At 39.4% G+C, this 17,238-nt stretch overlaps 1 protein-coding gene across 1 annotated transcript in view; it reads right to left on the bottom strand.

Annotated features, from left to right (window-relative positions):
• Positions 1 to 15,329, bottom strand: part of NCAM2 (neural cell adhesion molecule 2) — a 444,936-nt gene extending 429,607 nt beyond the window's left edge. The window contains exon 1 of the mRNA XM_058522953.1: positions 15,197 to 15,329. Within this exon, the coding sequence (XP_058378936.1) occupies positions 15,197 to 15,251 (55 nt within the window). The 5' untranslated portion in view covers positions 15,252 to 15,329. The remainder of the gene's footprint in view (positions 1 to 15,196) is intronic.
• Positions 15,330 to 17,238: the final 1,909 nt, after the last annotated feature.

Genomic DNA, 17,238 nt, shown 5'->3' with positions numbered 1-17,238 from the left:
AAGCAGCAAAGAACAAATCTTTTAAAATATTCATGAATTTCAGAACTAATAAAAGGAATGAAACAAATATAGCAAACATTTTGACACAGCATGGAATGACGGAATGGTTTTCCAAAGTTTTTATATACATATGTATATGTGTGTGTATACATGCACACACACACACTCCTACACATACAAACGTATATAATTTTACATATTTGGCCATTCAGAAAAAAACACTGTTGGTCAGAGTACCTAGCATAGACCAAAAAACAAAACAAAACAAAACAAAAAAAACCCCAGAATGGTTAACTAAGAAATAATAATTACAGAGCAGGCACACAGCTTTATACCCTGAGCACTTTAGTCTCTATCCCACCTTTGAACTCACTCTGTAGTCTCAGGAAAAACCATCTAGAGGCCAGGAACTGGCGTAGTTCTCATCTTGGTCTACACAGGCATTAGAGTAGAATCTTGATTAGTGAATCTACTCATTTCAATATTTAACCTGTCTCAGCAGTCAATTTCAAATCAATATTTCTCATCTTCAGTTTCAACTTCTCCCTCTAAAGAAGAGCCTGTTCCCCATTTCTGTTTTTCATCCACCTCTTCCAGAAATCAAATGAACATTTTTCCTTGGCCTCCTTAACACGAGAACATTATTCTTCTGTCTACTTTGGAAAAAAATAAAAGCTATTCAATATATTTCCTTTAAAAAAATTAGCTTCTTTTATATAATAAGCTTCTGGATGGCCAGTCAGGTTTACGCAATTTGCTTTGTTCTACATCTATTGTCCTACCCCTGCCATACTCTGACCAGTCCTCAAGCATTGTATAGTGGGAAGCACTCAGGCCTTCGAATTCAAAGTAAACCTTCATTCAAATCCCACCTTGCCCACTCTTAGCTATGTGACCTCAGGTAAATTGCTGTGTCACTCTATCTCTCAATTTCCTTATTTGTAAAATTTTAAAGAAACAATAATAAATGTGTAAAAATAGATATTAAATAAGATCAAGCATAATCGCTTTCTTAGGAGATTGTCCAGGACACAGCCTGTTCACAAAGGAAGTTAGTATCCTTACCTACCATTTTTAAATTTAATAACAGTAAAACTATGCACAACATTAACAGTTTCCTTTATGGTGACCTGGCAGGAAAAGCTGATTCTGCTGCCAGCCAGCTGGGTTCCAGTCCCAACATTGCAGCTTTTAAGTCTGACAAGTCATTTAAACACTTCAAAATCTCTTCCTGTCCCCTTCTATAAAACAGAATCAACCTCCTAAGGACATTTCAAGAATTAAATTAGGCCACACATACAAAGCACATAAAAACGGTATACTGTAAGTGCTTAATAAATATTGACTTTTGACATTGTTTACATTCTTGGTCAAAAAGGGCCCTTTCAACATGCCTGTGGCAGACACATTCAACTACCTACCGCACACGATTTCCAGTCCCTCATTCTCCGTACTAGATAAACACTGAATTTGATTGGCCAATCATTTGCTTCAAGTGAGGCAGATCTCCCCCCTCAGCAACAGAAAGGAGTTGATTGGTCAAGGGAAATCATGGTAATGTCATTCTCCTCACAGTGATTTGTTTAGAGGAGTTCATAACTCTAGCTGATGAGAATTGAGGGCAGTCTGCTGGATGACACATGGGAATTTTTCTGAGGCCAGTGAAAGAAATATCTATCTTTCCTAACTTCAGATTTTACTGCATAAGAATGTGATATATGGCCTGCTGGCCCGGTGGTGCAGTGGTTAAGTGCGTGTGCTCTGCTTCGGCAGCCTGAGGGTTCGCTGGTTCGGATCCCGGGCGTGCACTGACGCACCACTCATCAAGCCATGCTGTGGCGGCGTCCAATATAAAACAGAGGAAGATAGGCATGGATGTTAGCCCAGGGCCGATCTTCCTTGGCAAAAAGAAGACAATTGGCATCAGATGTTAGCTCAGAGCTAATCTTCCTCACCAAAAAAAAAAAAAAAGAAAGTGATATATGAAACTGTTGCAGACACATTTCTTCCATGAAGTCAAGGAAAAACAGCCAAAACCAAGAAGAACTATGAAATCCAAATCTGCCTCCAGATGGCTTCTTCCATGCTATAATAAGTTTTTATTTTTAAGGTATTTTGAATTTGCTCTTCTCTTCTTTGCCCCTAAAAGCATCCTAAACTGAGGTAATTTCATTATGAAAGTATTCAGCAAGTCGACCACAAACTGATGACTTGCTGAATTATTAATAATTACAGTGTTTCATAATAACACAAGCCATTTAAAAATATAGCTTATATTTAAATATTAATGTTATATAGACTTTAATGAATTACACTAACCTGAACAATCAATCTGCCTCACCTTGCAATCACCCTGAACCCAATATCTCTAAATCCTGTTACTTCCCCATGCTCATTAATCTTTTAGGTCACTAAAAGATTTACTCACTTACCAATTGGAAGCCACTCACGTAGAGTTTGGCCATTCAAAAGAAATGGCCAGAAAGAATGGTAGAAATCTGAAACTCTTAAGGCTTTCTTCCTTCAGAAATTTCTTGCCACTACAAAGGATCCATGTTTTAGTCAGTGGAATGAGTCAAGTTTTAGAACCAAATATGAACTGAATTTGAATTTCAAGTCCTTTACTTATCAGATACGACTTAACTGTTATGAAACTCAGTTTGCTCATCTGTAAAATAATAGTTCAGAACTCCTATAAACGTTGTGAACATGAAAACAAGGTAGCCCATATGATTGTACTCTGCAGGGTGACTGACAGATTTTCTTCTGACAAAGATTCTCTCCTCGACAAAACTCTAGCCAGGCCCCACTGAGCCCTCTTCTCGACCAAGCCTCAACCTTGGCCTAGAAAGATTTGAACAAAGCACTAATAATTTTTAACAGTTCAAGACCACATTCCTAGGATGACCCTAACCTCCCTTAAAGTGCCTGCCTGAGAAAACTCAAGGCTGCCAAAGAATTTACTGTTTGTTCCAGCAACACCTGAAGACAGGGCCCCTGTCTCCCAGCCTCTGTGGGAGGGTGGGAGCCTAACTTTGATTAGAGCCAGTTAAACTCAGATGGGTTTCACATGGACCAAACTCCCTCTTCCCGATTTTTGTAATTTTTCACTTTCCTGACTCTATAGAGCCCCCACTCACCCCCTCCCTATTCCCTCATTCTCCCTTTAAAATGCCTAGTCACTCTGTACAAATCAAAGTTGAGTTCAGTTCACACTTGGCTCATTACCCTATTGAATACAGTAATATAATATACCCCCAATATAGTATATTACTGATTAAAATCTGCCCTTACCACTTTAACTAGTGTTTGGCTTTGTTCATCTTTAACATTTCCTTCATTCCATTAATTCCTCAAATACTTACAAATAGACACTGCTTGTTGAGGAAACAGGCTGCCTGTAATCATTCTAAGCTTTGTGGGGCATCTCCTTCTCTCCCTTATGAGTATAACTATATCAGACTTGATCCCAGCTCTTCAAAGTCTGACCCCACCACCCACCTCTCCATTCCCTCTTAGCTGACGAATTATCCTCCTTGAAACAAAAGAGTGATTGACCTTTACTATTAGTATTTACTTTCCTTTCTCAGTCTCAGCTCCCTGCATGCATTTCTGCAGAATGTGTTCTGGAGTCACAATTAGTACAAGATACTTCACACTTCTTACGACAACTTTTCTTCTCCCATCACACATCCACATCCTCATACATCACCTGAGATATGGAGACTTCTAAATGAGGCACGGGAGTGAGAAGCAGCAGAACAGGAATAGTGCAAGTTAACTAATAAATAAGTTCCCTTCTCCACTGTAATCAGTAAGTTTAATCCTTTGATTTTCCTAGCAAGAAGGAGATACATTCTGCTTAAAGAAGTCACTGTTCACCAAATAATCTCTGTATTAATGCACAGTGTAGGAAGAAGAGTATTTTTAATAAAATATTTCATTACAATAGAAATGAAACAGGGACTTGAAAGAGAAAATACATTAGCAACTTAGGGTATTTCATGATTGCTCAGAATTCTGTACTAAGAAGTGTTATCTTAATATCATGAGAATACGAAAGTTGACTATTTCATATCCATTTTAGATATGGCTGTGAAAGTTGTTCAGCAAAGCAGAGAGGATGGCAAAATATCATTTAACAACCTGTGTTGAGTTCTGTTTCATAATTGCAGACCACATGCAGTCCCCACAGAGGGAAAATGCATCAGCCTGGGGCTGATGAGGGGGCTTTGAAATAAAACGACTCTTGGAGATAACCAATTAAAGTGATTATAAATTATGTGAAATTTGAGGGGAGAAATGAAAGTGTAAATGGATGAATCAGAAGCTGTATCCATATCTTTAATTGCGAACTGTGTTTCAAGTTAAAAGTGGCACACACACTAATGGTAACGTTAGTGGATAAAGGGTAGGCAGACAAATAAATAGGTGATAAAGATATTGGGGAGTATCTGAAAATGTATTCTGTCCAATTAAATGCTTTTATCACTGAAGGCAGACCTAGAGAACATCAAAAAATCATGACAAACATTACTACCAGGCAAGAGAGAATTTTTTGAGATTAAACTCAATTTCATTAAAAAAAAAAAGAGACAAATCCATGTGTTTAAGAAAAAATAAGGTAACATAACTCTTAATTGTCTTTCTATCCATACAGTTTAGAATTGCCTTCCAATAATCATTGATTGAATAATCAATTTTTAATCCACCTCAGGAGATTATCTTGATTTTGAGGACTTTAAATACTGACTCTGTTGACATATCATATATTTACTATTGACAATATCTGATCTACTTAATTATATCATTATCAACTTATTATATCTCCCTCATTTCTTTCTATATGTTAAAGACTTTGAAATCCCAACTACATAACCAACTCCTTTGCCTCAGATAAGCCCTCAAAAGTACAAATCTTATAGCAAGATTTAAAAGTTTGCTTTATTCCCAGTCTAATTCATTTTCAGTACAGGAAATAAGGCAGGTCATCCTTGCTATTCCTCTTCAATTAAACAACCATTGTGACTTGATTATTTTATAGATATTCATATATTTATTGAAGGCCTATCACATGCAGGCCTTCACCTTATGAGGTGATATAAACAAAGTGTTTGAAATAAATACCCAGATCTACATATAGTATATTCCCAAGAAACCAAATCATTATCCAAAGTCTAGAGTAAATATATTTTTAAGTAGTCAGCCATTTTGTTTTACTTCTGCTGGGTAATATTTCTATGTTCATTCAGTGCACATTTCCTAAGCATCTGCTATGTTCCAGGACTACAGATATGAATTTACAGTCAACTCTCTAATCAAGTATGTTGTATTTAATGGGATGCCAACATGGGAAGGCATTCTTGTTCTCATGGAGTAGTTCACACGGAAGGTCACAGTCGGGTTCAGTGAAGTTTGACCTACAGAATTCAGTTATATTACCCCCTTGTTTGGATCTTCAGTGCCTTGCACACTGACTAATATGTAGTAGGCAATTAAGGTATATATGTTGAAAGAAAGAAAGATGTCTTCAGTGACGAGATGCTTGAGCTGAGTCTTGAAGAAAAATAATACGAATTGTCCAGGCAAAGAAAGGTAAGAAAAGCAGACAAGGCGTGGGCTGAGTACACGCAGGGTCCAAATCTGGGCATTCCAGGAATGCTGCAAGAGTCTTTGGTGTGCCGAGTAACAAACAATGAGGCTGAGAGAACAGGATTGTGAAAAGGAATAAAAGGCAAAAGTCTTAACAATTCTAAGTCAGAAACTGCCACATACTTGAAATGAAAAGTAGACCTCTAATTAAAATTAACAGCATGTGTCCCACAAACATAGTCTAAAAGTAACTTGGAAGAGCATAGTGACAAAAATATGTCCTGTACTAAGACGTTATTTGAGAATTGCTTCAAAGATATGAATAAAGCATATTTAAGTAAAAACAGAGACATTGTAATAGGAAAATGTGTTGTATCGAGAGTAAAATATTTATATCAAGTCCTGGACCGATCATTTTTTTTTTTTTTTGTGAGGAAGCTAACATCCATTGCCAATCCTCCTCCTTTTGCTGAGGAAGACTAGCTCTGAGCTCACATCCATACCCATCTTCCTCTGTTTTGTATATGGGACGCAGCCACAGCATGGCTTGACCAGCGGTGCATATGTCCACGCCCAGGATCCGAACCTGCAAACTCTGAACCCATGAACTCCGGGCTGCCAAAGTGGAGCAGGCAAAGTTAACTGCTATGCCACCGGGCCAGCCCCTGGTCCTACCATTTTTTAAGTTTTCTTGGGCAAGTAATTACACCTGTTTGAGGTTCATTTTCTTCCTTTCCAAATCAGGAATAGTATCTACCTTTCAGGATAATTGCCCACTTTCACATAGTTAAATTAAAGTTGACTATAGACGTTTTTGTTAACTACTATGTCTCAGTGTATGATATACACATTTTAAAACATTAAATTTTATAATATAACTCTAGCCCTTTGATAATTCAAAAGTTTAATCTGGTTTGAAGTATTAGCATATAATCTATAGAACAGGTAGGCTGAAGCCAGTTATTCTATGATAAAGAGCATGAAAAAGAAGTGAACAGGATTAAAATTGTGTTTAATTTCAGTTGCTATTAAAAAGCTATAAGTGTTTTATCTAAGTAAGTTAAAAAATCAAAAACAGGTAAATATCATTGATCAGTACTTTGACAAAGTATATGTCACATACTTCATGTTATATTTTAATCTTCACATAAGCTGTGTTTAACATTTCTCTCATGGATGGCACAAAGTTACTGCTGTAATATAAAACAGCTCTGCTCAGCAATGTATTCAATATTTGTGAGGTAGAGAATAATAATCAGAGAGAAATTAAGTGGGACAATAAATACAAAAATAACGAGAAAGCCTATTATTAGTAGTATTACAGTTACTAAAAAATTGGTTGGGAATGAACGAATTACAATAATAGAAAAACTGTCCCCAAGCCCTCTCATTAATACTTAGAACAAAGTACAAGTGTGCTGATTTCTTAGATTGGGACCCACTCTATTATACTATAATATAGGTCTCAGGCATATTACATTGCTTTATTTTACAAGTGGTGACATGCATTTCTGCTCTAACACCACATTTGCAACCCCGAAAAACTCCAGGGCCTGCAAAATCGTGCAGTAAAAAATATCACGGCTTACGGAAAAAGACAGGATTAGAGGTCAGAACACTCAAAGCCTACAGAAATGATAACCAAGCACTAACAAAAACCATAACAATCTTAATTAAAATACTGGCACAGTTAAATCTCTACTGGTATTTGTAGCTAGTTTTTGCACCTTCTTTCAAGATGCAAGGCCTGAAGGACATTCACTGTAAAATGAAAACTATGACCCAGAGTATAGCCCTCAAAAAATAGAAACAACATACAAGTAAACAAACCATTTTAACACAGGAGAAAATGACTTCCCAGTTTCTTCAGCTGCACTCTGAACATTGCCAGATACATAGAAAGCAGAAATCAAAACGGTTCTTAAAATCACTAAACAAACTAATACTTGCACTAAGGAAAGGCACTTGAGTTGATTTTTCATATTTTTGTTAACATCTTCGCAGATTGCTAAGGCTTTCTCTTTAATTGCAAGGAAGCTTGCGCTCGATCACTTAAAAATTAATGAGCTGAAGAAATCTTATAAGGATCAACACGATTTCTGCACCATCCCCCTATTTATCAATCGTGTGTAAGGTAATATGCACCAAGGAAACACACAGAGAAGTAGAAAAGACTGAATTATATCTTAAATGCATTTGATGCTCTTTGGCTATAAATTTGAGTGCTCTAGGCAAATCAGACACCCTTTATCTCCAAACATCATCTATCGAATGCGATTTTATCAGGATTAAATGAGAAAATGAGTGAAAATGCCCAGCACAGCTCCCTGGCATAGAGTAGGCTCTCAATAATATTAGTTTCTTTGGATACCAATAGAAAAATTTTCAACTCTCTATATTCAATATCAAATTTCTTTTTTGTTTTGTTTTTAGTTTAGTTTCTTTTTTTTTGGTTTCTTTTTGTTATTTTCTCATGTTTTTTGTTTTGATTTTAGTTTCTCCAGAATAAAAAGAAAAACAAAACTATGAATAAGCAGAGAAAAGGAAGAATATATAATAAGAGCAAATTTGACCTACATGCTTCTGAAATTTTACCCAAAATTCCAAACATTTACTAAATAATATTAAAGTACAAACAGTGATGAAAGAACGAGATAAAAAGAGAACTTAAATAAAAGTAGAGACAGATTCTGGAGGAATGACAAAGAACAACAGTCTGCCTTTCTAAATTTCTTGATGACATTTCTGTCTAGGTGGTCCATGGATACCTTAATACCGCAATAGAAAGTTACAAGCAAGCAAACAAAAAAAATTTGCCTAAAATAACTGGTTTTCTTTATTTATTTCCCTATATCTATTAAGACATAACCTTTCTTTCTGTGAAATAGGCTTAAATCTTTGGGTACCACCTTCCTCCTAATTTCCCAAATTGAATGTGTTATTAAGATCCATTAATTCTTCCATAGAAACATGTTATGCCCACTCACTCTTTCATTTTCCTCTGGTCCACCCCACACATAGCCAGTAGACTTGAAAACAAAACAAAACTTGAATCATGTTATTTTCCTGCTCAAACAATGGTTCCCAAAAATCTACACAAAAGAGTCAAACTCAGCTTGGCCTCAAAGCCTTTCCACCTCCCAGTCCCACCAATATTTCCATAATTGAGTCCAACAACTCATCTTTCCAAACACTTAATTAAATTGGATTATTTCTGTCCTCTAAACACTTGCCTACTTTCCTACAATTGTTCAGCCATTTTTTTCTCCTCGTATTATTTTCTCCATTTACTGTCACCATGTTGAAGCCCTCTCTGCTTCAGTGAGTGGCAGGGTGGTGTCTGGTTAAAAGGCGAGCCTTTGCACAAGTCTTGAGTTCAAATCTTTGTTTCCTAGCTATCCAACCTTAGACAGTTATTTAAATTTTCTATGCCTCTTAGCCCTCAAGTGTAAAAGGGGAATAATAATATGATAATAATTAGAGCGTTGTTGTACATATTAACCTGGTTAATACATGCAAAATGCTTACAATAGAGCCAGGCAGTTAGTAAACACTCCACAAATTTTAGCCTTTTCTAGGTGCTGAATTCCTAAGAACTTATTTAAACCATTTAATTTTTAATTAATGATATCTGTTATCATTTTCCAACATTTTGTTGAACAGTTTACTGATCTCTCATATGCTTATTTGGCTTTTTAAATTTATATTTTTTTGTCTTCTCAACTGTAAACACTGAATTCCATGCATTACCTCTTCCCCCAAACACACAAATTTTCAAATACATTAAATATAGTAAAAAATAGCCATTGAATTAGAAGTGAGAAAATCTAATCCTAATTCCAGATAACTACTAACTATAACCGATATAGGCAAATCAGATAATTCCTCGGCAACTCAATTTTTTCATCCATAAAATAAAGTTAATAGTCCCTTGGAGTCTTGACGATCATTAGTTATAAGGTGGTTGAAAGGACTTTGAACAAATTGTCTGTACTGTTATAAGATGCTGGCATTCTACTCATTGTATGGGCTGAATGGTATTTGTTAATTGATTAACTGACAAAATGGCACAGAATTTAAATATCACCATTACTTTGAGCTGAAGAAATATTAGATTAATTCTTTAAATCTATGCAAAAGTTTGGTGTTTAGAGAACTGAATTAAGAGTTTCAAGATCAGAGCTCTACTTATTAACCCTTTTACTTTTCTATTCGACCTTTAGCAAGTCACTTATCCTAATTGTGTGTCCATCCTAAGCCTCTTGGTGACTAACACCAGCCTGGTATTGGCCCATAGAAGGGATTCATGATACAAAAAGAAACCCATTCCTCAAGACTATTTACTGCCATCTGCTGGAAAATTGTGAAAATAAGTATGTATTCTATCACCATGACTATGAGTGGCGCCCCCTGGAGTTGTTCGTTATACAACCTATACAACCATTCCTAGGAATGCCACCTAATACGGTGCCTAAAACATTGTAAGCATTTAATGAACGTTTGATGAATGAGTAAATAATGAATGAGCCACTCTTAACAATGAATTAGATTATCTCTGTTCCTCACTATTTTTTTCTAATCACGGGGCAGTTTATGATGACTTAAAAAAATTGAATAAATGAGATGTTTTTAAACCACAGGCAGATTTATCTGTATGCATATTATACCAAAAAATAGAAACAATGTCTGGCATAGAAGGGCTGACATTTTACAAGATGCTCCACATATCTATTACCACAACTGCTCCTCATGGCAGCACAGCAAGGTCAACTAGCCAGATATTTTTATATCAGATTTTCAAATAAGCAAATAACGGTTCTCAGAGTTTAGGCTGCTTCTTCAAAGTCAAGAGACTCTTTGTGGTGTAGGTCTTCTAATTTCAAATCTAATGATCTTTCCCTTTCCCTACTAGTTTCAGTAACAAAATGGAGCCAAGAAAAATTTGATCAATTGACCTGAAATCCTTCAAACTCTCATCTGTTGATTGTTATGCTCATAAATATTCTCAAAATTCAACATCATCCCTCTTAACTATTTAAATTCAGGCAAGTCTGTTTCATTACATCATAGCTTTCTAAAATGTCCTGTAATGTTTGATGAATTGTTCATGGCAAAAGTGAATACGTGAAACCAGAAAGTATGTGATTAGCTATTTGGGATCATGACTATTATTATAATTGTAAATAGCTAAAAAATATTAAAATATTTAAAAGAGTGCCATTTGGAGCACTTTTATTTGCTGAACAATTAAAGATAACTTGGTTCTATGAACCTCAGGAATATTACATTTAATAAAAGCGTAAAAGCACTGGTTGCATCTTAAAGTGCTCTCATATCATATAATTTGGAAAATTAAAACTATAATCTTTTCAAAAGGCCTACCTTCAATATAATTGGGATAGTAAAAAGGGCATAACAAATTTAGAATCTAGGTCAGCAAAACTTGAAAAACAGTCATATTCCCTTTATAAGAATATTAAATTATTAAATTAATTTTGCATCCACCAACACCCGGAGGATGAATTTTATTTTGGACCAAAAAAACAAAAGCAATTCAGACTTGCCCTACCACTTATCGTGCACTTTCTTCATGCCCTCAAAGTTCACTGCTATGAGAGATAACCCTGAAAACACATAAATTTAAATCATTTCCCAAATGTCAAAACCCAGAGAAAGCATCAGGAGTAGCTCCAGGGCCTTCAGACTGACAGCCCTGTTTTCATTCCCTCTGCCCCCTCACAAGGAACCAGACAAAAACAAATGACACTGTTCAGCTTGGTCACTAGCCTCAATCTCTGTGGATCATTTCTCAGTTCCATCACAAACTATTTCTACATTTGAAAGAAAGCCATTTTATTTACTAAGTTATATGAAGTTTGACTTTCTTCTTGTATTGAATGAAGTCCTTTTTTTCCATTAATTGCTTTTCTAATAGAACATTACTTCTGGGAGACCATTAGCCCCCCGTGTCATTGAAAAGACTCATCTGACACCCGGGACCCATCAACTTCCCTTCTTGCTCTATGGGCTCCAATTCAGCATTAGAAACTAAAGTAACAAAATGCTCTGCTTAACTCCTTTGACGTAAAGCAGGGAAGGAAATCCTCTGGGTTATTCGCTGACAATAACGATATTAATTTACACAGCCTATCTTCTCTAAGTGCAAATGAATATGGAGTGGATTCAACAGAAACCTTGCAAAAAACAGGCTGACAACAAAGAATTAGAGCAGGGTAGATAGAAAAAGGATGTGAGAGAGGCTGTAACTGTGTAACAGGCTACACAGAATATAGGTTGGTGGAGACCTTCCTATAGACCTGAACCTAGTAGACACCCACACACCTGTGCTTTAGTTTTAGAAGGTACACTTCTCTAACGAACAATGACTTACTAGCACTTCACCAGAAAGTGTAAATGTACGCAGAAGCCTGTAAGCTTAACTAATTAACTGGACAATTCACTCCCCTCTCCCCAGTTCGGCTTAGGTAAATGTTCTAACTATGTACCGTTGAACTGGATTGCACGAGAGATGAATAGCTCTGTTCTTACCTTACATTTTCATACAAGAATGCTCCCATTTCATATATGTGAACATCCAGTAATAGATGTTTATTACTTATATTTGGATAATTTTTAAAAGAAAAAGAAAATGATTTAAGAAACCCACCTTCAGGAAAGCAATCCATAGGTACTACAGTTTGGGAATCTGAATTTGCATAGATCCAAACAGCAAATGCACTGTTAATCCCAGACTCAAGTTACCATTTGAAATTTATGATGACAGAGGCTACGATCAAGTTTTGAATACAAAAGAAAAATAATTGCAAAAGTTAGAGTTACAGAATCTCCTTTCTATTGACAAGTGGATTCAAGCTTGACAATTAAACCCTAACCTTACTTCATTGGAAGTTAATCTTGCAGTGGAAATGAGAGGCTTTTGAAGGAGCATTTTTGCTACAAGAAGAAAGGCTCTCACCCCAGTAGAACAATAATCTTGTGTTGAAAGTTAGAATTATTCGGACTTGTTAGCTAATTACGGTATTGGCATCCAGTTAAGTTAGTCAGTTTTCCACTTCCATCATTTTCTCCTATGCAACTGCTGCAGTTCAAAACGTTTTGACTATTTAAAAGGGAATACATCATCCTTGCCTTTCCCCAGCCTAACTGCACACCACTTTCCAAAGCAATAGCTTCAATCATGCTTCATAAAATCCTCTGCAAGTATATTGTTGGAAACATAAATCAGCAAGCTGGGATTTTAGTATTTCTAAGGCAAGCCCAGGGATCACTGACTGGCAACTTTTCCATGGCCCCATTTATAAAAGAATAAACAAAATTATGAGTTACACTAGATTCATTTTTTCAAAACTGCTCCCAGTGGTGTGTCTGATACTTGCTGCTGCATCCTTAATTGGAGAACAAAACACTAGCATAGAGGAATTGGACTCCAGGATCAGGATGGCTGTTTCTAAGCATCTCTGCCTTCATTAGGACACACGGCACAGAAGTATTACACGTTCTGTTTCACAAAAGCTAGGTCTCTATGATACGCATTTACGCCTTTATAAGCGTCATGCATTTTTAAATTGTACTAGATAGAGAGATCTTTAGAACGATGCTCTCCTCCTTCCCTGTTTTATTACAGTGAATATGGGCTCCCCTTCAGGCATGCATGCTTCAGTCTTAGAGACCCTCTTTATAATCACCCTGCATTCTGAATTATAAATTAGGTGAATCACAATTTCAGATATATGTTACATAGACAGACCCAAAGTAGACATATCTGTATGTACTATAAACATTCCTAGATTTCCCCTGCATCCCCCAAATTCCAACACACTTCACGTCTACAATGGTAAATTCACAGATTCCACAACTGAGACATTTTCCTTCTCTAAACCAGTCACAACGTAACCATAAGTCTGCATAAACTTGCTTTCTATTATGCCCACATCTTACTCCACACTATCTATACTTGGTTAATTGCAGTGGTATTTTAATGGTAATTTTCAGGGACTGTTTCTTAGTGTTCAGAAATACCTCTCTACATTATAAATGAACAGTTAAACATAATCAGCAGCACTCCAAAAATTAAAGCAGCATATCTATAGAGCATACAGTGTTAGGCTGATCTTTACTATAATAGTGAAATTATTAAATTAACTGGGTTAATATTAGCTTCAGATGGACATACCTGCAATTTTGCTACAAGTGAAATTTTGCATACTCTATGTTATTAAGGGAAAATGAGCAGCAGCCTACCAAGACACTTTACAAACTATAGCAACATCCACTGTTTGCACTCTGATTTCTGAACATAAAATCGACATCCAGTCGTGTGTCACCAGACACTAACACTATAGCTTTAGGGAAGAGAAGGGCAGAGAAAGGAAGGCTTCATATCCAAAATGTCAAGCCCTGCTGAAGAATGATAGGACCCGGGGAGTGTGGAAGACCAGAAACAACCATTCCCGGTCTTAAAATGGAGTTCTACCACCCCCTGCTGGACCAAATGAGCAACGCAGAAGAGGCTAAAAAATGCTTAGAATTGAATATAGCGGCGATATTTTAACTTGTCTCGTAATCTATCTTTTCTCAAAAAAACAATTTCATGCTACACTAATAATATAACATCCTCTGCAATTATTACACATCACAAAATTATCGCTATTTTCTTTTTCTTTAAAGACCTCCACCAATGCATGTTTTAGCATTTTGTGTGCCCAATTAAATGTCCAAACTTGTCTGGACAGTTGAAAATGCCCCCTTTTATGTTAAATATATTTTATGTGAATGTGAACTATCTAAACAAAGCAAATTCGCATCCATCTCTAGACGGACAAACAGAGGTAGCTTCCACAAATTCTCTCAGGTTATTCTAGTAAGCCATTCATTTATTTCTTAAGAGATAAAAGCTCCCACTAGTTCTTCACAAGCTAAAAAATCCCTTACAGGAGTAATTACAACTGACGTTATAAAAATCCCCAACCTTGATGTATTAACAAGGAGGGGGTGGTGGTGTATGAAAATGAATGACTGCAACACATCCCTAGTTTTACCCATCACAACATCCATGGCCCCTCTCTTAGTTTCCAACAGAAATAAGCCATCACCGTTCACTTCCTAGTCAGGAACCGGGGTCTTGGGAAAAGGGAAAAAAGAGTCTCTAAGAATTGAATTTCTTGCAGACAACAGAGATATTTCACAAACGAGTTTCATGCTGATAGTTTCTGCTGGGTCTGTGAAACATCATCGTTCCCCTTCCCTCCGCAACCTCAGATATTTAACTGTTAATACACACCAACATACACATCCAATTTTGGATCATAAAAATCAGAGAGGGCCAAGATCCTAGAAAAAGAAGCAGTTTGCCTCGCTCTCCTGCTCACTGATGCCCATCTCCAATTCCGTATTTGCTCTTAATTAAGGGTCTCCACAGCACAGACACGATTTTTAGCGGCAGCTAAAAGCAAGGGTGAAAATAACAACAACAATAACTATAACTTTAGTTCTTTCATTTAATTCCTCTCGTGCCCCCCTCTGCCTCTCTTGGTTGGGTGGCAGGGGGAGGGAAAGTAAACGCAATAAAGCACCACACTCCTACCTTGCCCGCTACTGACAAGCAACCCGAGCAGGTAGAAGGAGAGGAGGAGGCTCATGTTCAGGACGTGGCACTGGTGGACAGTTCCAAAGTTATTAAGTGCAGCCCCGGAGAGAGAACGTTCCGCTGCCACGGCCGTCTGTGCTAGAGCCGCCGCCGCTCCCGGGGCGCCCAGCCGCCCGCAGCCCGCGCGCTCCTCCTCGCAAAGTGACTGCAAGCTCCGCTCCTCGCCGCACTATATCCAGGCGGCGGCGGCGGCGGCGGCGGCGGCGGTAGCAGCAGCGGCCGCCGCGGCGGCAGCAGAGCCGGGCGGGGAGGGAGGCGGGGGCGGGGGCGCGGGGCGGGGAGGCGCGGCCGAGGCGTATCCCTCCGCGCCGCACGGCGGCCGCGTCCCGCGAGGCGCGCGGCCCCAGGATTCGTCCGCAGTCCAGCTGGGAGCGCGGGTTCGGTGCCCGGTGCCTCCAGCTAGCGCGGCCGCCGCGATCGGGCCGGCACGAGCACGTCTGCGAGTGGCGGCTGCACGCTCAGCCTGATGGCCGTCCGCACGTTGACCGACGTCCCTGGGCCGAGGAGGGAGGGCAGCCTCGAGCTCCTGCACCGCCGTCGGCCGGTTCGCCCGAACGGGCTGCTCGAGCTGATGCTGATGTTGCAGGCGGCCGCCCGGGCCCGCGCTCCAAGCGCGCCTGGGCTTAGCGGGAGCAGGGGATCTGGGGGCGGGCGGTGTATTCTGCAGCTCTCATTCCTCCAAGGGCGTGGGGCGGGGGGGAGGAAGATTCTCTGTCTCTCCCAGGCCCTCCCTCTTGCTCAAACCTCCAGCAGGCTGCCCCGTTCTCATGCTTTCCACTCTGCCACGGCAGAGGAGACGCAGTTGTCCTCTAGTGTCTACACTGCCTGTCTCCTCCGGCCCTAGAGGGTAGGCGGAAAGATGTGCACGGTGTTTCTTATCCATGTCGACCAACTGCTGTTGAGAGCAGGTACCGTAAAGGATAGACATTGGGGAGAGGGCGAGATGTTGGAGGGGCTGCGTTAAACTCAGCTGGGGGCGTTAGCTGCGTCCTTAGGGAAGTTTGGTCTCCTCTTCGTCACACTCGGCGGGCTCTGCCCTCGGTCCCCAGCGCACAGCACAGGCCGGGTCCCCGCGAGAGGTGCGACGAGGGAGGTCCTGGAAATGTACAAAGACAGCTCACCACACGGGGATCTTTCCCCAGGCCACCCGCCACTCATACACACACCTGCGTGTGTGCGCGCGTGTAAATGCAAGTGATGGAGCCATGGCAAGCGCCCAGAACTAACTCGCTTCTTCTGAAGGTTCTGGCATAGCATTATTTCTCCTAGAAGTGTAGGAAAAGGTCTGTCAGTTTGATGTCAAACCTGCAGCAAGAGCGAGCAAGGGCAAGAGGCAGAATTCCTGGCCCCAGGGCCCTTGTCGGTTGGCCTGGGTCAGAGTGACCGGCTGCAACTGACAATGGATCCTCCTCTGCACATTCGTTCTTATTCCTTAAGGTACTCAACTGCCTCACCGCAGTCCCGGCGAAGCCTTTGACCGTTTCCTTATCAGTGAGGACACGGAAGCAGGAGAGGATAGAAATATTGTAGAGCTCAGAATCCAGTTCCCCGCACCCCGCTACACCCAGATTCGATGCTGAAACGGAGGTTTCATTGCAAAGGGTAAGAGTAGAAGCTAACATGGATAGGGGAGATATTGTCTGCAATTTGTGTTCCCCAGGCAGAACACAATCTTCTTGATACAGAAGATTCACTTACTCGGCATCCCAGGGTGGGGCTATTGTGAAGAGTGGAGGGGCGAAGGCAGCTGTCAACACACCACGCGGCTGAACTCTAACCAATGGCCCTCTCAGCACCACACAACTGGAGAACCTCTTCCTCCCTCTCGATTTTATAGTAGTATATTTAGGGCAATATATTTAGGAAGTTCTTTTGGCAATGCTCCCTCCCCACACCCTTTCCCAATTCTGGGAAGCACCAACTGTACTTAAGTAAGCTCACAGTCAGTTCTTTGCAGGAAAGGGTAGAAACAGCACATT

This window comes from Diceros bicornis, chromosome 27, assembly GCF_020826845.1.
Source record: "Diceros bicornis minor isolate mBicDic1 chromosome 27, mDicBic1.mat.cur, whole genome shotgun sequence".
Lineage (NCBI taxonomy): Eukaryota > Metazoa > Chordata > Mammalia > Perissodactyla > Rhinocerotidae > Diceros > Diceros bicornis.
The sequence above is the reverse complement of the archived record's forward strand: the minus strand, read 5'-3'. Positions and strand labels throughout refer to the sequence as shown.